At 46.5% G+C, this 24439-nt stretch overlaps 2 protein-coding genes across 4 annotated transcripts in view; one reads left to right on the top strand and one right to left on the bottom strand.

Moving 5' to 3' along the window:
* Positions 1-347: 347 nt before the first annotated feature.
* On the bottom strand, positions 348-21567 carry CCNK (cyclin K). 2 transcript variants are annotated; one of them, XM_066608055.1, is made up of 12 exons: positions 21439-21567; positions 17808-18033; positions 13894-13975; positions 13688-13819; positions 12036-12141; positions 10305-10362; positions 9785-9954; positions 7361-7590; positions 3597-3665; positions 3320-3353; positions 1753-1821; positions 348-1509 (listed from the first exon to the last, which is right to left on the bottom strand). In XM_066608055.1, exons 2-12 carry the CDS (start codon positions 18002-18004, stop codon positions 887-889), a joined length of 1770 nt encoding a protein of 589 aa, XP_066464152.1. In that variant the 5' UTR covers positions 18005-18033; positions 21439-21567; the 3' UTR covers positions 348-886. The 2 variants fall into 2 exon arrangements, with proteins under 2 accessions (XP_066464152.1, XP_066464153.1); XM_066608056.1 differs by lacking the exon at positions 3597-3665.
* Positions 21568-21778: 211 nt separating this feature from the next.
* SETD3 (SET domain containing 3, actin N3(tau)-histidine methyltransferase) overlaps positions 21779-24439 on the top strand; it is a 61046-nt gene continuing 58385 nt past the window's right edge. The window contains exon 1 of one of the 2 annotated variants that reach the window (XM_066608053.1): positions 21779-21923. The gene's annotated coding sequence lies outside the window, so the exon portion shown is untranslated. The remainder of the gene's footprint in view (positions 21924-24439) is intronic. The other variant, XM_066608054.1, reaches the window with a different exon arrangement.

Below are 24439 nucleotides of genomic sequence, written 5' to 3'. Positions count from 1 at the left end.
AAATTTGCTTTGTAGTCCAACTTACTCTATAATATTATCACACAGGTTCATCTGGTGCTTAGTAAGGAGTAAAATACTAAGGACTTGATGTAGTGTACCCCTCAAACCAAAAAGGTAGTAATTGCAAAGTGAGGGGTAGACCACACATACTTTGTCTAGGCTTGAAGAATGGGACACACACTCACACACTCCAAAAATGAAGCCACACAGGTTCATAGGTTGTCTTATTCTCTTTTGTGGCGCTGAACTAAAATGCAGAGCTGCAATACCACACGAGGGATGGTGCAGTTTTTAGAAACCGAGCAGGTTAAGAGCATACGGTCTATAGAAGAGAGCAGACACAGATGCAGACTTCCATTATAACTTTATTCGACATTATCTAGATGACAGTTACAGCCGAAGACTCTGCAGAGCTATTTTATTTAAACTTTTACATTAAAAAATATTTACAAACATTTGTAAAACTTTCAAAATTGTCAAAAAAAAAAAAATTAGGAAAAAACCCCCCGACAAGCACAAAGCAAATGCACCGATCTTTGCTTTGAAAACAAATTTTCACTAATTGCCAATCTTCTTGGATGTTTATAGCTTGGCCAATATGGCCTTCACAAAATAAAGCCAAAAATCGGGATTGGAGTTCAGTGTATCTGCTAATCACAGAAGTGGGGAGCTGCCAATTATACCCCAATCAGCAGGTCAATATACTGTATGATATCAGTCAGGCACATTGTAACAATACAAAGACATTCAAACACCCCTTATATACCCAGATTTGGCAATAAGGGGCAGAGATTGTGACATAATGTAGTCATTGCAGCCTGCACGAGTGTATGTGTCGTGTCAATCAATCCCTTCCCTTAAAGTTCAAAAAGATCGCTATGCCATGCTATCTCATCCAAGCAGCACGTCCAAGTCCTGCAACAGGTGGCATGCCAGGCGGTGGAATAGGTGGAGGGACGGGAGGCTGTCCTCCAGGTGGCACTGTTGGAGGGGGATAGGAAGTTGGTGGTAAACCAATTCCAGGAGGTGGGTGATTGGGTACAGTATGGGTAGGGGGCAGTCTTGGTGGAGGGAAATTTGGATTATAAGTTGGTGGAGGAGGGGGATAGACTGGAGCAGGAGGAGGAATGTTAGGAGGAGGGAACGAAGAAGGTGGTGGGGGTGGTGGCACAGTAGGTGGAGGATTAGGTGGATAGACATGTGGATGGTAGGGTATATGTGAAGGAGGACCATAGGCGGGTGGCATGCTCCCATAAGTAGGTGCTTCGGTCTTCATCATAGTTTGGAGACTTTGGTAGCCCTCTCCAGACATGTAAGAGTTGGTTGTTGACATCCCAGTTATGTAACTAGAAGGAGGCGGCGGTGGCCGATGTGGTAGAGGTGGCGGCTGATGAACTGTAGATGGAAGAGTTGGTGGAGGAATTTGGAGCTTGGGTAAGTCTGTAGCCTCAGGGACACAGATGGGATCACCTTCCCCTGGAGCAAGAGGTGGAACCACAGGTTTTCTCTCTATTAGTGAAAAATTAAATGCCATGGCAATTAGCATTGAGGAGATCAATTTGCGCTGTTAAATTTGGGAAGAAATTCCTTAATATACATTTAAAGGCAGTCAAAGTGCACCTCATTTGTTCTTTGATTCAAAACCATTTAAGGAGGCCTACAGGCCCATAATAGGATGAAGTTGTGGCCGACTACAGCATTAGTTTGTCCAGAACAAACATAAAACATATCTGAGGAACAGACAGGCCTTACCTGCTACAGGGATAACAGGAGGAAGCGGCGGGTGCGGAGTCTCAACTTTAGGCATTTTAGGCAACGGTTCTGTAGAAATAAAATAGGTGAGGAGTGAACACTAAGGCGCTGCTCTGATATAAGGGCTCCATTGTAAACCTAAGCTACAGGGCCCTTTCAGAGTAATCGCAGCCCCTCTGCTTGTCCTTGGGTATTCAGCTTCTCGAACAACTAGGACCTCTGGATGCCCATTAGCTGTGGAGGAGCAGTCTTCACAGGCCCAGCTTCTCCTGAGGTTATAGTCACCCAACAGGATATGTGCACTTCTATTGCAGACATTATGTGTGGTTTTCCCGCAGTAAAGTGGAGGCCCATATAGTTCTCATTGGACTGCTCTTTGTTAGCTGCTTTACTTGGTCTTGTGTTTGCATGGCAACAATATATAGCGATCTCTGTATATGCTCTATATATTCTGTGACCAAGCAAACAAGACCAAGTAAAGCTCAATCCAACAAGAATTAGACCTCTCTCGCACAGTTTTTTTTTTTTTTAAACTGTGTTTAGGAGTTTTCAATGTCCTCTTAAAAATAAATAAATAAAAATAAATATATAAGTAAAGGTTGCACAAGGCCTCCATTCACTTCAGAGGGGCCCCTCAGACAATCGTTTTAGCGCAGCGTTAACGTACGCTCAGTCAAATGCTGTATGTTCTATCTTACAGTGTTGCAGGGAGTTTGATGCCGTACATTGCCCATGGAAATTAATGGGATGCATTAATGCTCTTAAACGCAGTTTTTTGCTGCTTACCAAGTCACTGGGAAGAGGAGAAAAAAAAAAAAAAAGTGGCGAAATTAGCTTACTTTGCCTGCATTTGTACAGCATTTTCTGTGCAGTAACAACGCAGGTAATCTCACAAAAATGCTGAAAACCGCTGCTCTGCACACTGTAAAAACGCTACATTTTTTTTTTTTAACTAACGCTTGTGTAAGAGTATCCTCGTACCTCCACACTGGCGATAGACTTACAGCGCTAAAAAAAAAAACAGCGCTAAAAAAAAAAACAAAGAAAAACAAAAAAAACCCCCACGATTTATGTGAGAGAGTGAAGACACTGAATTATGAGACCAATTATTTTCAATAGTTTCATTCCCACTTAGAGGTTTTCACTCAGGCGATGTTGTGAGATTTTCAAATCTCACATGTCCTATCTTTCTGCTATTTGCGATTTTTTTTCTAGCCCATGTTTCCCCATGGATTTTCCTTTCTATCGCAACACACGAACTTGCAATTTTCATATGATGCATTTGACTTGCGTGATAAGTTTGCGCGAAGCAGGAATTTTCTAAAGGAAATAAAAAACAAAACAAAAAAAACGAACAGTCGCCTGAACAAAGTGGTGATTCTGGCACGATTTTCTCACGGAGATATCGTGATCGCGGGGGTGAAGGGGTCCCAATGGGGAGGATTTTGATGCGGAAATGCTGCAAATTTTTAGGAAAAAGCCTGCAGCATTTCCACTATGTATGAATGTAGCCCTAATCACATTAATAAAAAACAGCCGTTAAACCAAGTACAATGCAGAAGCCTACCTTGTGCTTTCGCCTCTTCTTTGGGTGATGTCGGCTAGAAAAGAAGAAGATTAATCATTTTAAATGTGGAAGGCGAACAGTTTAACAGCAATCTTAAGCATGCCAATAGAGAACGACAGAGGAGCACATGTTATAAGAGGCGGGGAGAATGCATCTGTACATAAAACTAATAGCACACGGAGACAAAAGTACTCTGCAGACACATATCCACAAGCTCTGCCAGGGCTCTGCTAGATCATAACACTCAGAACACATCTCCAGTCTACTGATAACTCACCTGGTAAAAGAGATGCCAGGGGACCCCAGTTCTGTCAATAGGTTGCAGTGCCACTCCTGGGACCCCCACCTATCAGACATTTATGACATTAGGCCATAAGCGTCACAGATGGGCACAGCCCCTTAAACAGCATCAAACATCACTCACTATTAGCCTGATATCGCTCTTGCCAACATGTGATGCAAAGCATTTGCAATTTCACAGATGTGATTTTTTAAAATCAATCCTCATGTGCATGATAAGATCGAAAAAGTGTTCCCCATTGACTTCAACGGGAAGCATTGCATTACATGCGATGTCTTAAGATAACATTTGAAAATAATGGGTGAGGCATTCCGAGGAAACGTCCGAAGATGGAATGTGTGACTTATTCCATTCAAAAGAATGGAAGTCACAGAAAAGGGACAAAAAAAAAAAAAAAGACCAAACGGAGTGGCCATATACTTACAGATACAAGAGGGCAGGTAAAAACCACCACATTCCTCAACATACAGACAGCCTGCCAAACGGAGGAGCAGATAGCACCATGTGTGAGGCACTGATGGACAACCACTCACACTCCTTCCTTAGGGCTCTTTCACATGGGTGGGGTGCTGCGATTTTCAGCCTCCAGAATTGCAGCAAAAACAAACAAAAACCCCCCCAAAACGCATGAACAAGAGGAAGCTGTGACCAAGTCAAGGCTGCATCTCCTGTTTTCCTTGCCCATTCAGAAGGCTGGGCGCGGCGTGTATACGGGGAAAGAGTTCAACTCTGCTATATTCCTTCCCCTCTGCGCCCTTTGCCGGCTGCTGGCAAGGGGAGGGGGTGGAACGGGGTGGGAGTTTAGCAGAGCTAGTAGTGATGAACTCCCTCCCTAGCCTATGGGAGCTGCCGGCAAGGGTGGGGGGGAAATTTAGCAGCTGCTAAACTCTCTCCCCCATTCCTTTTTCTAAGGGTTTTCACAGGCATCTTAGGGGACGGCCGGTGTATTCCGGCAAATGATAGGACAAGACCTATCTTTTCCGTCTGGCGCAGAAACGGATGGCCGGAATAAGCCCTCTTTCCCAGACAGCAATTTTACGCACCGGATTAAAAAAAAACTATCCTTATATTGAGGGGGGATGGCTACTTAGTACTTATTCTTACACAAAAAAGCAGATACAGGGTGTCAGGCTGTCTGCATGTTGAGGGATGTGGTGTTTTTTTACCTGCCCTCCCTCTTGTATCCAAGTATATTGCAGCTTTCTGTAATTCAAAACAATGGATTCATATTCATCAGAGTTTTGTGCGCCTCGTGAGAATATGATTCGTGTGAATAAGTCAATGGCCAAAGGCTAAAGGGGACATCCCTTACAGCACCTGAGCCCATATAATCTAGTGATTGGAAACCCTTTAGGCCTCATGTCCACTTGAAAAATACAATCCGCGCAGAATCTGCCGCGGATTTGCTTTAAATGGTATTTTTTTGCATGCAGATATCCGCACACATTACTATCAATGTGATAGCAATGTTGCCGATCCGCGGCAGAATGGAGCATGCCGCATTTTTTCTCCCGCGCGTGAAAAACGCAATTCTTTTAAAATGCCATCCGTGGGTGCAAAAATCAATTTAATGGACCGCGGATGGCCAATGATTCCATTTAGCTAGTGGACATGCGGCCTTAAACTTGGAGTGCTCCCACAAAAATAAATAAATAAATCAATCATTTCTAGTTAAATCCAGTCCATAATTAAGTATTTTTTGCATTATTTACACTTATTAAAAAAAAAAAAGTTTCTCCCCAGATATTCCAGCATTGGACTATGAGACGCATTTAAGTTTTAGTTGGAAGAAAAACAACATTTTTTGCACAGCATTTGGGTTGAAATATTGGGACTGATTGTAGAAGGACAGAGCAGAGCCTATTCTGTGTGAAGTCTACTTAGGGCGATTGTACTCCTACCCCGATCTCTGATCTTATAGGGAGCACTAGCTTCTTCACATCTAGACAGTCTGTTATATATTGTTCAAGGTTTGTAGGCAATATAGTTCCTGCATGGAGAGTCTGCCAAACGTTTTCTATCTTCATTGAAACATTGACTATTATACAACATCTACGTGACTACAACTCTAGATCATCCTACAATCCTTAGCCAAGAGTGTGGCTGTAGTATATATACACACACAACTCTATATCTCAGGCTACTTCAGGATTTATGCAAGTAATTTAGATCCCACAGGATAGACTATTCTTCCATGTTGGCCATACCCTACAGAGAAGTAGACTATACCGGGTCCAAAAAGATATATCCTTATCTACAGGATCACTCATAGAAGCTGCCCGACATTTAGCGTCCAAGTGGTTCAGTTCTGCTATCTAGATATCCCTTGCATTTACACTTTGTTCTTAGGGACTTCCCTCATTCTAAACATCGTACAAACTGTCTCAAAGGGCAGGGAAACTCACTGAACTGATTTATCCATCTTTTCAGAACCTTTGAACTTTTTCTCTGATGTACCATTAACTTCTATACTTATCCTATCAAACTCCTATTGGAATTGAATACTTGGGTGTGATCTCACAGAACCGCTGGTTCATTGGAACACATTCTATGCACACTTTTATTCCTCCCAGCGATCTCCGTCCTTCTCTTTCCACTGAAGTGCGTATTACCTTTTAGCACCTAGTGGTGACTGCGGGACCATTAAACACTATCTAGAGCGCCTAATGCATCTGGTATTCTACATGCAATATACCAAGTCCTTGTGCAAGTCATAATACCAGCTGTTGTCTAACCTAGATACTGACTGGATGTGTATTTTGAGCATTTTCTGAACCTCTTTTCTAAGAGTGGCAATACGGGTGACAGTATTGTTCACTTTCACACCCTCTGAAGTGGTTGTACGTTTGTTAAGGCACTTGTATCTACATGATATTGCTAGGGTGTTCCCAGCACACTTATTTAGGGCCTCTTAACATACATCCCCTTCCTCTCCCCCCCCCCCCCCAGTGTCCACACTGCTGTCCGTCCAAGCTGCAGCTGCGCTGCCAGGACAGTGAGATAACTCACCGCCCCCCTGAAAAATGACAGATTGTAGTTTTTAAAATAGTTATTCACAAGATGCAGAGATTTTCTTTATTTTTTGGATATAAAAAGGTGCGCCTGAGGCAGCATTCACACGAGTATATGCGTATTAAGGTTGCATATGCAGCAGCGTTTACTGTACACTTCCAGCACGCTAATACTTTCAGCCACTAAAATGGCTAATTAGTTCAACTAGTTTAAAGTGTGACCTTTCCCTTTGCAAATGCACAGGAAAGAGCATGCAGTTTTTTTTGGCACAACCAAATTGCGTGCGCCAAATATGTGCACGTGATCGAACCCATTAAAATCAATGGTTTCACTTTTCTGTGTATGGTCAGTGCAAATACTTCCATGTGAATCCAGCCTTATAGTCAGAAAAATACAGTATTAGAATAGCGCCATCTGCTGTTCCCATTGAAGAGCATGGGTACAGTCCACCTCAGTAAGAACTTCAAGTTGGACACATCTACTCAATCTTGTAGTGGAGCATATAGACAAGCAAGACTGAGCAGATGCACAATTACAGGGGTGGACAGTTGCGGAATATCTGGGGGGCGTGTAAATACAAAAAAAAAAAAGTTACTTGTTGGTTGGATGTAACTAGAAGACATTTGAGGGACAACTCCCTTTAAGACCCTGTGATGCATTCTTGTGGCATGCTGCTATGACATAGATGATCGGTCATCTGCCCTCAGTGAATTTCAGATAAGCCATACCAGGGGTCTCTTGGCTTGCTTTGGAGGACTGGACTGTGGGGATGGCTTCTTAGTTTGCTGGCCTCCTGACGGCTGGGTATCTTTCGGTTGCGCTGCCTGAGAGTCTGCGATTAGTTGAGCCTGCACTGAAGCAATCTGTGCTTGAACTTGTGGGGATTGCTGCTGGGCCCCGTGGTGAGGCATTTGCTGCTTTCCTTGAGAATACAAGTCTAGGATCTGGTGACAGATGTCTAAGAAGAAAAAAACATCAATTTTAGAATAGGTCACCCCAAAATATATATTTAGGAACTCTTCTTCCAGTTATCAACCTCATTACTAATCAAATATGTGCTGTGCAGTTGTCATGGGAGATTGGAAATCTTCTCACCCCTGTAGTAGAAAAGTAAGCAGTTTTACACCTAATCAAGTCACTTATTGACACATACAGGGAGCACAAGAACAGTCCATGATCTCCAACAGATATGGACTGTAACTCGAGGACCTTTGTCCTCACCCTGTAGTTACTGACACCTGAAATGCAGAGATCTTTGGTCACTTCAGTTCTGGGGATGTGTATGTAGACACAAACGCTGCACATCCTGAGCTTTTATGAGTAACTGGTTCTGTATAAGACAAGCTGCGCCCGAGACAAGGTGCACAGACTAGGGTTGATGAAAATGACCATTTCACCCAAAATGATTGTCAGGTGACCTGGTGAAATTGGTTTACACATACATTCACTATTCTGGGGAATTGTCTGCTCCTGAAGACCTACAGGCACTTCACAGCAATCTATTAAATAGGTCTTGTTTACAAAAATTTTAAAAACCCACTAGGAATTATAATATATATATATCTATCTATCTTTAAAGAAGTCCATTGGCAGCCCACCAAAATTAGTGTTATCTTCTACGTACAGTTGGTGGTTAAATGTACTCATCAACAGCAAGTTAGTCAAACAACTGCATATTTACTTTTCTGAAGCTGAAGAATAACTTTGCGACATGACATAACGGTCAGGTCAGTCTTTTCATCAGGGTTGACACAGTTTGTTTACTGCTTAAAAAAATTCTATATTAACTCAAAGCTACATATAAATAATTTATAATTTTTCTCTTCACTATCATACACAGCGTGAGCTGAAATATAAAGGGAAATTCTGTCACCAGCTCAGATAGTTGATGAGGTATAATGCTGCATTCTGAATTAGGACTCATTTTAAAAGGGGAAGCATGAAGGGCTTCTAAACTTGAAAGTCATGCGGCATCATCCTGGGGAGTGATGGTTTCGGTAAAAAACACAATGTCAGCATTAAAATAGAAGCACTTGAGTATAAAGTAAGCTGGGGATCCCCAATTGAGTTGGAAGCTCTGTATGACCAGACGGCATGATGCTTGTAACCACCCTTGGTAAATAAGTATTTCACCTATGCTAGAAATTATTGTAAATGTGTAAAAAATAATAATATACAAAGAAAAAACACACACACACACACACACACACACACACACACACACACACACGGTGTCCTCATCTGCAGGGGGGTGGGGAGGGGAGGATGGAAGAGCCAGGAGCAGGAACTGAGCTCCCGCCCCCTCTCTGCCTCCTCTCCGCCCCTCTGCACTATTTGCAATAAAAGGAGGCAGGACAGGGCGAGGCTAAGTTCCAAGAAATAGACCCACCCCTGTCCCGCCTCTCCTCATTGCAAATAGTGCAGAGGGGTGGAAAGGAGGCAGAGAGGGGGCAGGCGCTCAGAGCACTGCTTCCGGCTCTTCCAGCCTCCTCCCCCCTGCAGAGAGAGACACCGTATATCGGCTGGGCATGAAAACCTGGTCGATATACGGTCGTCTGAATCCAGCCATACACACACATACCAGATATAAAAGACTGACCTGACCATTATATGTCACACTTATTCTTCAGCTTCAGGAAAGTAAATACGCAGCTATTTGACTTAAAATATATATATTGAAGTAGAGTAGTTTCAGGGTGTAGTCTTGTACAGACCTTTTTGGCTATACAATCTAAAGATAGCATAAACAGACGACATACTCAGATAGGAGCCATTGACATTATAGTATGTACTCATCCTTGAAGCTAACGTAGCAGGACTAATGTTATAGAACATTCATAGGAAATGTCTAGCCATTAACCATAGAAGTTGATTTAGAATGTATGCAGCAAAAATATTGTGAGAGATATAGGACTGTATGTGTATATACAGGTGGATTTGATTTGTGGTACCCGCGCTGGAGATGCGCAAATCAAGTTGCCCATAGGGATGCATTAGTATCCGCAAAACAATTTAAAGCATGCGGATGTGATTCTCTCCGCCCCATAAGGGAATAGAGGGACATCTGCTTTCACAAGCCTGCAGGGGCAGAGCTGTGGAAAACTTTAGCTAGATGTCAGGAGTGTTGTGCATTCACTAGACCTACTCCTTACCTTCCAGCACGTCGACCGGCACATCCTGAACAAACTGCTCCCACCACCTTCTGTACATGGGCTTTAATGTCCATTCCTGGATTTCAAACTTGCACAAACGTCCAGCGAGATACATGACAGCTACGGCGATAATCTCCGGCTCCCACTGCAAGGACAGCGTGGTGCAGAGGCTGGAAACAGAGCACAGATTATGGAGTAAGGCGGCTTTTACAAGTGCAGCCTGTTTATACAGACAGATAAGTCGTTTGGACTTTCACATTCTTCGTACCAGTGAATGATTAGTAGTTAAACTGAATTATTAGCAAACGAGCCAATGATGATTTTCAGGCTTGCATTAAATGAACGATAAGCAAACAAATTAACGTTCGACCGTTGGCCGTGTTTACACTGAATGAGTCGATAAAACAGAAATGCTGGATCGTTCGAATGTTAACGAGCATTCTGTGTAAAAAAGTACCCTAAAAGCAAAGTCACTGAGGGATCATACTTTACTACAAACTAAGATCTAGATCACCTGTACCTGTCATTAACAAATGTCCACGCCATCTGCACCAACTTCTGTATTTTATTCTTGTCTCCTGAACAAAACAAAAAAAAGCGAATGAATAAAATACATATTACACATACGAAAACAAATCTAGGAAAGCACACGTATTTATCACGGTCCTTTACATTCTCCTACATTTTACCCTTCCCAAAAAAAACAAAAACAAAAACCAAACAAACACATCTTTTCTATTCTTCCTTATTAGGTGCTTAATATAATTGTGGACAGGACCCAGATGTGCCATTAGAGGGGTACAGAAAGTTCTATGGAAATATGCAGTAACCAAAGAGATCCAGGACCGTATAAAAGCTCAAGGCTGCAGGCCGAGGGCACTTAACCCCTTGAGTGGCACGCCCGGAAATTTTCCGGGACCAGCTCCACTGCTCATAGCGACATAGCCCGGAAGATTTCCGGGCTATGTATCACTATGGGAGCTGCAGAGCACAATGCCACAAGCTGTGACAGTGTGCTCTGCCTGCACAGTCCCACAGAGAACAAAGCAAGGGCTTTGAAAAACCAGCAGAAGATATTGCCGATATGCCGGCAATCTCCTGCTTTGTTTACAGGTTGCCATAGAGACCATCGGCTTGTCAGAAGCAAGCCGATGGTCTCTGTGGCAGGGGGAGCTGGTGCTTGGCTGTGAGAGGACAGATAGGTACCTGCTCTTACAGCAGAGATCAGAGAAAACCTCCGATCTCTGCTGTGTTAACCCTTTACATGCTGCAGTCTATGTGACTGCAGCATGTAAAGGGCTGTCACCATCGGACCCCTGGAATGTTATCAGGGGTCCTGATGGGTCCCTGTGGAAGTCCCCTAAAGGGACAAAAAAAATAAAGTAAATATTTAAAACGTAAAAAATTATTTAAAAAATTAAAAAACACTTGTCTCCCTTTTACTTTGTAAAGAAAAAAAATCAAAAATACAATCACACATGTGGTATCCATGCGTCATAATGACCCAGAGAAGGAAGTTAATACATTTAACCCCTTAATGACATGGCCCCTTTTTTTCTCCCCCCCCCCCCCCTCCATTTCTTTTTTTCCTCCCCCCCGTTTAAAAAAAAAACAAAAAACACAACTTGTCCCGCAAAAAACAAGCCCTTATATGGCCATGTCAATGGAAAAATGAAAGTTATGGCTCTTGAGACGCAACTGCAAAATTTGTTGAAATTCAATGATTAGACCATTTTAAAAAACCTGACCTGGTGGGCACGACAGGGTGGTAGGAAACCCGCCACTCAAGGGGTTAAACCAGTCATGGAATTACAAGGTGACCACTGATATTCTTGTAAAATTTATTAGTAAGATTAACATTGTCCTTTAAAATATGCATCTCGGCTACAGCAGATTAATCGGAGGTTCTTCTCCAGTTTTTATGATGTTCTGCAACATCTGAGGTAAAAAGACATCTTCCAAGGGCTGGCACGGAGAAGAAACCCTGTGCAAGAGTGACCAGTGACAGACTGCTTTTATGGGAAGAAATAAACAGCGCCCATGTAGCACCGCTCATCTCCGTAAAGTCATCAGGTTCTGACATCAGAATGTGAAGTATGCACTATACAGACAAGTTGATGCAAACTTTCTAATGAGTATAACTAATGCTTGTCTCTGTATCATGGGTGTACAGGTCTGGGTCCCGTTAGGCAGTCTTGTAGATTATTCCTGTTGTAAACTACAGTATATATAGATCTCCATCACACATTACCTTTCAGCTGTTTGGCATATTTTAGCAGAAACTGATAGGGATGCTCCACTTGTAGATCAAATTTAATGGTTTGAAGAAGAATCCTCTCTAGAACCATAACTTCTTCCTGTATACAGAAATAAAAAAACAAGACGTTTTAGGTTTGTGGTGTTTTAGGAGGCATATTGTGCCGCGGTGTACGCAGTCCGTGGGGATGGTCTTGGCATAGAGACGTTGCACACATACCAGAATAGGAAACCAATTCCCCTCGCATGTTTTCACTTTAATACAGTTTTTTTTTATATGTTTAATTTATGAGGGCTGAATTTCTTGCAAAACCTGTCAATCAGGCTGACAGATTCTGCAGCTGGTAGGGGGTTCATGGTCAAATTCCAGCAAGGGAGAGGGCATGTCAATGAAACCTACATCCAGGAAAGGGAAAGTCCATCCTTGTTCTACAAGCTTTTAGTGTAACAAATAAGTGGTGCTCTGTGAGGCTTCATAAGCTTGCTGGGGTGCGGCGGTCTCACACAGAAGGCACTCAACAAGGTGCTGGAAATGCAGGAAGGTGATCATTCCGGGGCTTTTTGTAAATTACATCAGCATTACAGGAAGCGGTCCAGATAACGCCAGGCTCACACGGCCCTATGTGGAATCCGCTTGCGGAGTCCTTGCGAACAGCCAACTAATGTACTGCGCACCCACACAGCGGTCATACACAGTACACCTTTGTTTATATTTCATGCGCCATTGCAGGTACCTGCAGCCCCTACACAATGTAATTGCATATGGGCTGCGGGTATATCGATGACCATAGAGCACAACAGGTTCTATATCACACACATCTGTGGTAAAATAGAACATGTTGTGTTCTGTTTTCGGCGAGTGGGTCACACAATTTCCAACCCACTAATTTGAGCAGAATTGTGTAATCCAATGTATTTGATTGATCCGCGTATTACTGTGAACCAAACACTTGCGGAATCCGCAATTCCTATCCAGTCGTGTGAGACCGGCCTAAGGAAGATCGCTACTTTCTTATACTATTGGATAACAGCCATCACGTGACCAGGGACCGCTCAACAAGGCCTCTCATCACTGCTCCAGGCTACCTTTGGTAACATGGAGATCTTACTTTTCCCAGGCCCTACCCATCTCCTGCGCATGTGTTCATTTTACTGGCAGGCGCATGCACACAAGCCAGGGAAGTTTTGTGGAGGATGATCGTATCAAAGTTCAAATGCATAGGCCTCTGGTAAGAAGTTTCATCTCCCCTCACGGATTGCATCGGTGACGGGAGATTAAACTCCAACTTTACTTTTACATGATTGCCATTATCTATTGGATAACGGCGATCACATGACTGGTGTGTAATAATCACCTATAGTTAAGTTGACCACTCGGTCGCTGTTTAGGTACTGCAACTTTGGGGATTAGTGAGGTTTAAGAGATTTAACCCAACACTTAAGTGTTGGCATTCCATAGCACAGGGATGTTAAAGTTCTCCCAGATCATGCTGGGAATTGTAGTTTTACAACAGCTGGAGACCACATTCTAGGAGATTACCGTGATGGGCATCAAGTGGCTTTAAATCCAAATATAGGCGTTAAAACCATGTGAAACCATTTGTTGTGTCATTTTTCCAGGTCTGGCCATTATTCCCCATTTCTCACCTTTGGATCATCCCCAAACTGTCCAAATTGCACATCATTTAACAGGCTACGGGCTGTCTTTATGATGTCTTTACACTTCTTAGGAGTTTCTTCCACCTTGCCAGCTAGGAAGAGACAGCAGGCGCCCGTCACCTGGAAGAAATACAATGGTGTCATCTCAGGATAACACGGCATTTAGAGGCCAACGTGGAAAGTACTGAACTTACATATCGGGCAAACTGCTTGAATGAATGGAACATGTAGAACCTGTGGAAATAAATAATGCCGGTGGCAAGCGTGTCATAGTGTCTGAAGGCAGGGTTAAGGAAAAACGTAGCATACTGTAGAAATCAGTCACACTTAGGCTGGGTTCACACAGGGCGGATTTGCCGCGGAAATTCTGTCCAGAATGTCACCGCGGCTGCTAATCCCGGGATTAGCCAGGCATGTGGACGAGATTTCTCAGAAATCTCGTCCACACGAGACGGCAAATCCACCGCAGCAAAGCCGGCACGGATTCGGCAGCCACAGCATGTTCGATTTTTTTACTTCTTCCGCTGCAGCTGCGCTCTTCTCTATGGGAGTGACGGCCACAGCAGAAGAGCAAGCGGCCAGGCCGCTTCAAAACCCGCGGCTAAATGCCACGGGTTTTGAAGCAGCGCTTCTCCCGGCGGAAATCTCACGGTTTTTCGCTGCGGCCAAACCGCGAGATTTCTGCCGGGAATCCGCCCTGTGAGAACCCAGCCTTAAAGAGCTTTCGTCAGCCCCATGTGCAGTGCAGGATCCGTCAGCGCTCCTGATAGGTCTTTTAGTAAATCCTTTTATTCCCCACAAAATAATTCAGCAGCATCTTTTCTTAGAATTCTGCGCTGTCATTCCTCCATCATTCTTCCAGGAAAGTTCTAAATAATTTAACAAAAAGGTGTTACCATTACAGAAGTCAATGAGCCACGTCCCTACACTCTGACAATGCAGAATCCTTTCGGACATGATCAGACTATAGGGACCATGTGAATATTTGTAATTGTGATGAAACAATTGCCAACCCACCTAACCATGTAATAATCTGGTAATTGCTTATGTGCAACTGGCCTTCAGTCACCTCATGCAAAGAAAGAGTAATGTCCCATTTAGGTGAGAGCGCCGACGCCACGGCTAGGTTGTTGGCTCTGAAGTAGAGTGTTTAGACAGGCAGATCACTATTGACTTCACATTCTATATGAAGCACTGAGCGAGGAGCATTTAGACGCAGCGAGAAGTCAGCAATGATTTTCATGCTGGTTGAAAGGGAGCGACAAATGAGCTGTAAACGAATAGGGCACGATGGCTGCGCATTTGGATGAGATTATTGCGCAAATTAGATCATTTGAACGAATTTTGTGCGATAATCGTCCCGTGTAAATGGTCCTTAACAGTATAGAAGAGCACAGTCAAGTTTTAGTAGGATCATACTTGGGCTGTAAGTGTTGCCATCTTTGGACAATCCCTTTGTGTTAGGGTCATAAATTGATAACAGGGTCTGCCACTGTTGGGACCTCCAGCAATCGGCTGTAATCTGTGAGGAACCTGGCAACAAGTGTTCAGCTGCCCTGCAGCGCCACTACAAGAAGTTAATTCTATAGTAACAAAACAGTAGGTGATCTCTAATACATGGATGTACAGGGTCCTCCAGAATGAGAAGCTCATTGTAGCAGATCTACACTATCGCTAATTGATGAGGGTCCATCTACTAACTCAGAACACTAATAACCTTATAGAATATTTTTAAAAGGTGCTACACCATCATCAGGGCTCCAGATGGTAACCAAAAGTTTGCAAACGGCAACAAGGATTTCCAGTCTTTTGGCAATTTGCGACTAGCCTCACTAACTTTAAAAGCGGCTGCCCTACTTCTAGCCATTTTGCTGCAGGTATCAGACCCCTCTGTGCAACATATGGTGGGCCCAGGTTGGTATTGCAGGCCGAGTCTTATTGAAGTGAATGGGACATTGCACACAGCTGCCTGCTTCCTGCAGTAACACACCTAGAAGTAGGACAACCCTTTTAAGTGAAAAGGTAAAATCATCAACTTTCCCCCTGCGTCTATCAGATGCACCACATGCCAGGCACGTCTGCTAGACTTGCCCCTTATGTGCACCCTGTATAAAATCACCTGTTACAAATATGAGATTCATGATGAATTGCCCATTAAATTTTGCACAGAAATCTAGGCATGGTACAACACATATTGGGCGTGTAGACAAGGACAGTGGTTGTGGGTCCATGCCTAGTAATGTGACCCAGACTCCTCCCACACAGGTGACTGACCACATGATGGCGACATCCCCACAGGTCCTGTAAGCACACAGCTGCTGTCCAGCTAGTTGTCATTATTCCATAGCAACTGAAGCCACAGGGGTTTGTAGGGGGATGTAGTCCACCTGTAATCTGCACAGGTGTGAAGAACCTGTGATGACATCACAGCCATGTGATATGGGATGGTCATCTGGTCATCGTCATGTGATCACCCACGGACAGATGGCTGCTCGTATTTTGATACTAGTAATTATTAGGAAATTATAGTACCAGTGTTTCTGCTACATGCACGTCACACCCACAGCTCTGCTACATACAACAGGGATCACAAGCACCAAAGCACTGGAGACGAAGGACCCGTAATGATGTCACCGTCGTGCTCCGCCCCTGATCACATGACCGTGATTTAATCACAGGTCCTGCATCCTTGTGCAGCTTACGGGCAGACTACAAACCCCCTTCGGTCTCAGTTGCTATGGAATACTAACAAAAACCTAGCCGGACAGCAGCCGTATGTGTACAGGCCCCATGATGTCACCATCATGTGATCAGGAGCAGAGCATGTAACTCCCTCACTGGGGATGAAGGACCTTTGATGACATCATGGTCATGTGACCAGGGGCTGAGCATATGTCACTCACACACGGACAGATTGTTGTTAGTATTTTGACTAGGCCACCAGCCTGCAATTATGCCATTAGTGTCAGGCTAAAGAAGTAATTATTGGTGGAGTACCAGCTAGGAGGGGATAATGAAATACCGGACATGAAGGCCCTTTTACATAGGCCGCCAGTCCTTTAACCCTTTCCAATCCACTGTCTGACCTCTGAAGACATTATGATTTAAGGCTGTACAGCTCCGATGTTGGAAGACATCCATTGGGGTTCTCTTACTGTATATTACCAGCCTCTCTGCTATTGGAGCCTATCCAACATGTCACCTCATGCAGTACTGTCACCTCATGCAGTCACTACCGTTGCATAACGGTAGAAAAAGAGTAAACCCCCTAGGAAATCCAGGATACAAATTGGATTGGAAAGGGTTAAACAACTGCACGAGCGCTGATGTTACTGCTGACGTCGCCAACGCTTGTGCAGAGCATTCAAACTGAAAGTCCTGCTGGCGGCTCTCAGGCTTCTCGCTCAATGCCTCACCTCCTATGGGAAGCGCTGAGCGTGAAGCAGTCACACGGAACAAGCCAGCGAGCTTATGAGGTTTTTTTAAGCTGACTGAGAAATCTATGAATGACAAGTAGGTGACTTTTCTTCCTTCACACTGAACGTTATCGCTCACTTTCGCTCGTTTGAACGAATTTTGAGTGATAATCGTTACATGTAAATGGGCCTTGAGAAAGGGTAGTAGCTTGGAGCCAAGCTGCGGCAGACACATTTGTGATATCAGTTAACCACAAGGATCCACAGGGTAGGTGATAGAAGTCTGATTGATGGGGGTTTTACCACCAAGACCCCCACCGCACCAGAGAAAGGGGGTCCTGTGTCCCGCATCCTCCACTAATCAGACTTATCACCTATCCTCTGGATTGGGGATAACTTGTGATCCTGGTATAATGCCCTTAAGGTGTAAGTTTTATGACCCTGCAGTTTGCCAGTAAGCAGCCACTTACATGTTCAGATCGTGGCCAGTGGGAGACACATCCAAGTGAAAATCTGAATGTACCTCTCCCTACATGTGCTGGGGGTACAATGCAATGACTTGGCCAGCGAGACTGCTGCCTCACCCCATACCCTGGATAATTGTATATGGGGGTGGGGCGGCCCTCACGGAGTACCTTCCTTAATTTGAAAAGCCATAACCAATAGTTATTCGTAGATGTACGAAAGGATACAGTCCCAGTCTTGTCCCGACGTCAAAAATAAACCTGGCTCCTTCCCGCCTGTATCTGGCCTCGGTGGCAGGGTCCAGGCCTTCTTGCTGGGAGGGAGTGTGAGCCAGATCCTTCTTGTCCCAATACCAACATGGCTTGGAGTGGTCCAGAGCACCGGGTGCCACCGAGGGGCTGGAGTTTTCCTTGTTTTCCTTCATTGCTGATACTCCCCAAGCATTCAAACTACCTGAAAGAAAAAAAAAAAAAAAAAAGAGTTTTTAAAAAATGCTGAAGTTTACATACAAGGTAGTTGTCATGGAGTCACACTATTACTGTTATGTACACAAGTCTTATCCAAAACAAACACCTTTAACATGCTGTTGGGTCTAGTTTATCAAGTTTTATTGAAGACTGCCAGTTTCTGACCTTAAAGAGTCACAAATTGAGGGGTGTTGGTGCCAAGAGAACTCCCCCTGTAAGAGCTTCTGCGCTCTCAGCACAGATAACATCTTAGTGCTATGGCTCAGGCTGTATTCACACAAGCGAGTGCAGCATCAGTCTCTAACACTAGATCAAGAGCGCAGATCCAGTGGGATCCTTTATTACATTGTAGTCAATGGGAGGCTGATGGAACTGGAAGACACTTGCCTGCTTTCTGTGTGGTGGTTCTTCATGATATGGCTCAGGGGTTAGCACTGTTTTTCAGTCCTGGGGTTCTAGGTTCAAATTTCAAGGGCAACAACAACTTTGAAAGACTCCATACAGCCGTCATCCTTGGTCAGATTAAAACCTACAATTCCAGCACTGCAAGGCAGCAGTGCTAATGACTGAGCCACCATGCTTAAAAGGAAAGCCAGTGAGAACATACAACCTCCATGCAGACGTCGTTCAGTCAGATGTGACCCTAGATGTCCAGTGTTACAAGGTGTGGTGGCTCAGTTGTTATAACTGCTACCTTGCAGTGTTGGGAGTTTTGGTACAAATCTGACCAAGAGGGATGGCGGTGTGGAGTTTTTCAAAGTTGATGATGCCCTTGAAGTTTGAACCTAGAACCCCAGGACTGCAAGGCAACGGGGCTAACCACATTTACTAAAGGGCCACCGCCATATCTTAAAGGGGTTCTCCCGCGAAAGCAAGTGGGGGTATACACTTCTGTATGGCCATATTAATGCACTTTGTAATGTACATCGTGCATTAATTATGAGCCATACAGAAGTTATTCACTTACCTGCTCCGTTGCTAGCGTCCCCGTCGCCATGGATCCGTCTAAATTCGCTGTCTTCTGGCGTTTTTAGACGCGCTTGCGCAGTCCAGTCTTCTCCCTGGTGAATGGGGCCGCTCGTGCCGGAGAGCTGGTCCTCGTAGCTCCGCCCCGTCACGTGTGCCGATTCCAGCCAATCAGGAGGCTGGAATCGGCAATGGACCGCACAGAGCCCACGGTGCACCATGGGAGAAGACCCGCGGTGCATCGTGAGTGAAGATCCCGGCGGCCATCTTGCTAAGTAAGGAAGAAGTCGCCGCAGCGCGGGGATTCGGGTAAGTACTAAACGTTTTGTTTTTTTTTTAACCCATGCATCGGGTTTGTCTCGCGCCGAACGGGGGGGGGGCCTATTGAATAAAAAAAAAAACCCGTTTCGGCGCGGGACAACCCCTTTAAGTGCTGAAAAGAAATGGATGCAAGCGGAAAGCTTACAGATGATCTCATGTCACTAAAACTGAATCAGTCAAAGAAAAAAAACCAAAAAAAAAACTACTACTGAGTGAACATGTTCCTACACCTTCCCAGCCACAGTGTAATACATTCAGCAAGCTGGCCGCCAGGAACACCCCTAAGATTGGTTCATGCAGGGAACATCTTCTAAGGATGCAGGGATCCCAGGGGACAGACTAACGTCAGTGCTGTCTCATCACCCCACAGACCGAGCCACAAGACCGGCGGCCCCGCAGCGAGGAGTCTTCAACCGACGTCAGTGCTGTCCCATCAGCCCACAGACCGAGCCACAAGACCGGCGGTCGCGGAGCAAGGAGTCTCCACTGACGTCAGTGCCGTCCCATCAGCCCACAGACCGAGCCACAAGACCGGCGGCCCCGCAGCGAGGAGTCTTCCACCGACGTCAGTGCTGTCCCATCAGCCCACAGACCGAGCCACAAGACCGGCGGCCCCGCAGCGAGGAGTCTTCCACCGACGTCAGTGCTGTCCCATCAGCCCACAGACCGAGCCACAAGACCGGCGGCCCCGCAGCGAGGAGTCTTCCACCGACGTCAGTGCTGTCCCATCAGCCCACAGACCGAGCCACAAGACCGGCGGCCCCGCAGCGAGGAGTCTTCCACCGACGTCAGTGCTGTCCCATCAGCCCACAGACCGAGCCACAAGACCGGCGGCCCCGCAGCGAGGAGTCTTCCACCGACGTCAGTGCTGTCCCATCAGCCTACAGACCGAGCCACAAGACCGGCGGCCCCGCAGCGAGGAGTCTTCCACCGACGTCAGTGCTGTCCCATCAGCCCACAGACCGAGCCACAAGACCGGCGGCCCCGCAGCGAGGAGTCTTCCACCGACGTCAGTGCTGTCCCATCAGCCCACAGACCGAGCCACAAGACCGGCGGCCCCGCAGCGAGGAGTCTTCCACCGACATCAGTGCTGTCCCATCAGCCCACAGACCGAGCCACAAGACCGGCGGCCCCGCAGCGAGGAGTCTTCAACCAACGTCAGTGCTGTCCCATCAGCCCACAGACCGAGCCACAAGACCGGCGGTCGCGGAGCAAGGAGTCTCCACTGACGTCAGTGCCGTCCCATCAGCCCACAGACCGAGCCACAAGACCGGCGACCCTGCAGCGGGGAGTCTTCCACCGATGTCAGTGCTGTCCCATCAGCCCACAGACCAAGCCACAAGACCGGCGGCCCCGCAGCGAGGAGTCTTCCACCGACGTCAGTGCTGTCCCATCAGCCCACAGACCAAGCCACAAGACCGGCGGCCCCGCAGCGAGGAGTCTTCCACCGACGTCAGTTCTGTCCCATCAGCCCACAGACCGAGCCACAAGACCGGCGGTCGCGGAGCGAGGAGTCTCCACTGACGTCTACGAGGACAAGTGGGTCACAGCATATCAGAAGCATCACTTTAGATTCTGGTTAGACACACCCTTTAGAGGGATCAGCCACAGAAACGTCATGGTGGAAGCTGGCGTCCAGATCCCGTGGGGCGGCAGCACTTAGTCTAGGCTGCAGTCACACGGGGCTCACAGATTCCCAAAATACACGGCGGCCTGCGGGTTTTTTCTGCAGTCTGTTTAGTCACATCACGAAAAAACAAAAAAAATCTGCCTCTGCCATAGTGAGCAGATCTATGGAACACAACGGTCTCCGCTCACCACATACCATACATACAAGAGCTGTAACATTACACTGGTGTGAGCGAGCCCCAGGTCTGGGGGAGAAGCACAAGTCTCAGCATACATTACTCAGGGGGTGCTGACACTTGTAGTCCCCCAGTAGCTCTGTACACTGCCCCCTTTAGGGTGATAGAGGATGAAAGGTAAGTACGCCTGGGTAGAGTAGCAGGATGAATGGGACCCACCGTGCGGCAGGCAGAGAGGACGGGTGTCAAGAACTACCGGCACTAAACCACCTGGAAGAGAGCGACAACCAACGACTCACCGGCAGCGCGCGGCTCCTTGTACTAAGCGGCTTCCGTAGTCAGTCGGCAGAAACTACTAGCGCATCACTCCGCCGGCAGACATCTTGAAACAGAATGTGCGACGTAACGTCATCACCAGTGGACACGCCTCTTCTGTACTCTCTAAAAAGGGCACGGACCTGTATCACCCAATCAAAGCAGAGAACGTCACAATATGGGCGTGGTGAGTGATGTTGAACCGTAAACCAAACCTGACAACTGTAGTCTGTTGAGCTTCACTAAAAGGCTAAGGTGCGAGTGATGGACGGGTGAACCAGCCAATGGGACGCTTCGAAGACGCTCCGCCGTCCAGTCGCTGCTGAGTGATGCTGGGCGCTGGCGGCGCAGGTTAGGTTGCGCTGTTCCTCTCTCTCCATCTCTCCAGCGCTGTACGTTTGGTTCTCCCCCAGCAGGTGACGTGCAGAGAGGCCGCTGGAGTATTAGGGTTGCGGGGGGGAAACGGGAGGTAAGTGCTCGGTGCCCTCCCATCACCCCGGGCGTGAGTGCACTGCACGTCCTGCGCACTGCGGAATAGCCCCAAGAGCTAGCGGTCTGTACTGCTGGTAGGGCAGTGTCCGTGGGGCAGGGCTGCAGTGCTGAGCGCAGTTTACATGGGCAGCAGGGTGCAACAGGTTAAATATCCCTGAAGAGTCTCAGCCGGGGTAGTTGTGCTAGAAGTTATGTCACATGATGCGTCTTCTCGGTGACTCGCAGCCATCCCTGCTCTTTCCCCCGTAGTAGTCTGCTGGTTGACATTAGTTTCTTGCACATGTCACGTTGCAAACATGTCGGTGAGCAGTGTGTGCGGCCATTGCATAACTTCGTGCCAGTGATGTGGTTGCATGGCAGTTCTTGGGCTGTGCCACCCTGCCAGGGGTGGGGGGGTCTTATTACTCTATTAAACATCTTAGGTTCCCCATAACAGTATATACTTTCTAGTAAATGTCCAAAGGATCACATGGCGCGGCTCGTCCAATCACTGATGAGCAAAAGTTGGGTGTCCTCCAAGACATGAGATGATATACAGCGAGTGCTCACTGCGTATATAGCGGGTTTCTCCACCTCTCTGGGCCATCATGGTTGTCAGCCGTCGGGGAATGGGTTCCACAAGGTGGTGAACGTCCTCCATACTCACCCGCTGCACGCCTCCGGCGGTTAGCGCACGTTTTGCGCATAAGTGGGAGCAGATCTTACAGCCCACTCCGACAGATCCCAACATGGCCAATGGGGTTACAGTCCGGTGAGATTGGGGAGAATTCATTGTTGTGTTCCTCCAACCTCTCCGTAGTGATCCGACTTCTTGAAGATGGTCGGCTAACAGGTCCCTGTTCAAGGATTGTGGTATGATGACCAGTGGTCCTAGGCCGTGCCAGAAGAACACTCCACAGACCATGCCACCACCAGCCTGTTGAACGCCATGCTGTATAGCCTCATGCTATTTATGACAAATACAGCTTCGGCCATCTGTATGGGACTTGTGACTCCAGATGACCATCTGCCCAAAGCCCATTAACCCTTTCCAATCCACCGTCTGACGTCTTCCTACATTCTGATTGAAGCTTGTACAGCTCCAATGTCAGAAGACGTCCGACAGGGTATTCTTACCGTCTGTTGTCAGCCACTCTGCTGTCGGAGCCTCTCTGGCGCACACACACTGGCCTTTTAGGAAACCCTGAATCCAAAATTGGATTGGAAAGGGTTAACGTTTGTCCTGCGTCCATGCAAAGTGTAATTGGTGATGACGTTCGGGCACCCTTGTTCATCTTTGGTTAATGAACCCCAGTCAACGCACGGTACTCCGCATGGTCATTGTGGAAATGTGTCCAACTGCTGGGTCAGTTGGTCCACTGTGGCATGTCGTTGCTGAGATAGCAGATGTGCCAACTGATGCCCACCTCTAGGATCAGCCACACGTGGCCTGCTGCTGTGTGATCTTCTATCGGATGTCTGTCCATGGTTCTACCAGTATCGGTATATTCTTGATGCCATGGTTTTGGAACAGCCAACAAGTGCGACTGTTTCAGAAATACTGGCATCACACCTCTGAGCACCAACAGTGTGCCCGCGGACAAAGTCACCCAAGTCACCACATTTACCCATGACTGCCAAGTATTGCCTTCTGATCTGCAGAGGAGAGATCGTCTCTTTATCTGAGAGCAGATCGTGACGCGGCCATCATGTGGTACCACATTACTGATGACGATGTCAGCGGGTCCTAATACAGTGATCGTTCTGTGTATAGACTTGTGCTGACAGATCCTCCAGTATCGGCACAATGCCATAGATGGCTGGTAGCGCTAGACCAGGGGTGCACAACCTGCGGCTCGGGGGTCACATGCAGCACCCAATGCCAATCTGTCTGGACACCTAGATGCTTGTCTGTGTGGCTGCCCTCTTGTAGTCAGAGAGAAGAGGATTGGCGCACAGCTGAGGAGCGGGGACCCCCAAGTACTAATCACCACTGTGTAGTCACTTCTGCGTTACCCGTATACCAGGAGAATGAGTCTGTTGACTCCTGTTTGGTGCTCTAGAAAAGAGTATATAAGTTAGACCAGTGTTCCCCAACTCCAGTCCTCAGGGACCGCCAACAGGTCATGTTTTCTGGATTTCCTCAGTATTGCACTGGTGATGTAATTATTGCCGGTGTCTCAGACATAACCACAGGTGTTCTTACCATAGGAGATCCTGAAAACATGACCTGTTGGTGGTCCCTGAGGATTAGAGTTGGGGACCCCTGAGTTAGAGAACCCTACATGTCCAGTCGCCACCTCTCTACTATAGTCTATGGGAGTTGTAAAATGCTAGGCCGTTATCACAAGCTCCATCATCTACAATGGAGACCGTCAGTTGCATTGATGGTCTCCTTTGGGGAGCAGTATTTGTGGCAGTAGGGGACCCCGTTCTTTGATCCGTGATAGGTGCAGGTTCCATTTGCAGGAATGCCATGAATGTCTTCAAGGATGATACCTCATTACATTTTAT

This window comes from Eleutherodactylus coqui, chromosome 6 (assembly GCF_035609145.1).
Source record: "Eleutherodactylus coqui strain aEleCoq1 chromosome 6, aEleCoq1.hap1, whole genome shotgun sequence".
Classification (NCBI taxonomy): domain Eukaryota; kingdom Metazoa; phylum Chordata; class Amphibia; order Anura; family Eleutherodactylidae; genus Eleutherodactylus; species Eleutherodactylus coqui.
The sequence above is the reverse complement of the archived record's forward strand: the minus strand, read 5'-3'. Positions and strand labels throughout refer to the sequence as shown.

Bases quoted from the DNA above. Each gene is read 5' to 3' on its own strand.
- CCNK (XM_066608055.1), bottom strand. From the start codon at position 18,004: ATGAAGGAAAACAAGGAAAACTCCAGCCCCTCGGTGGCACCCGGTGCT. The intron at 13,820-13,893 runs GTAAGTTCAGTA...TATTTCTTCCAG, and splicing joins TCAAGCAGTTTGCCCGATAT to GTGACGGGCGCCTGCTGTCT. The intron at 1,510-1,752 runs GTAAGGCCTGTC...TTTCACTAATAG, and splicing joins TCCTGTTATCCCTGTAGCAG to AGAGAAAACCTGTGGTTCCA.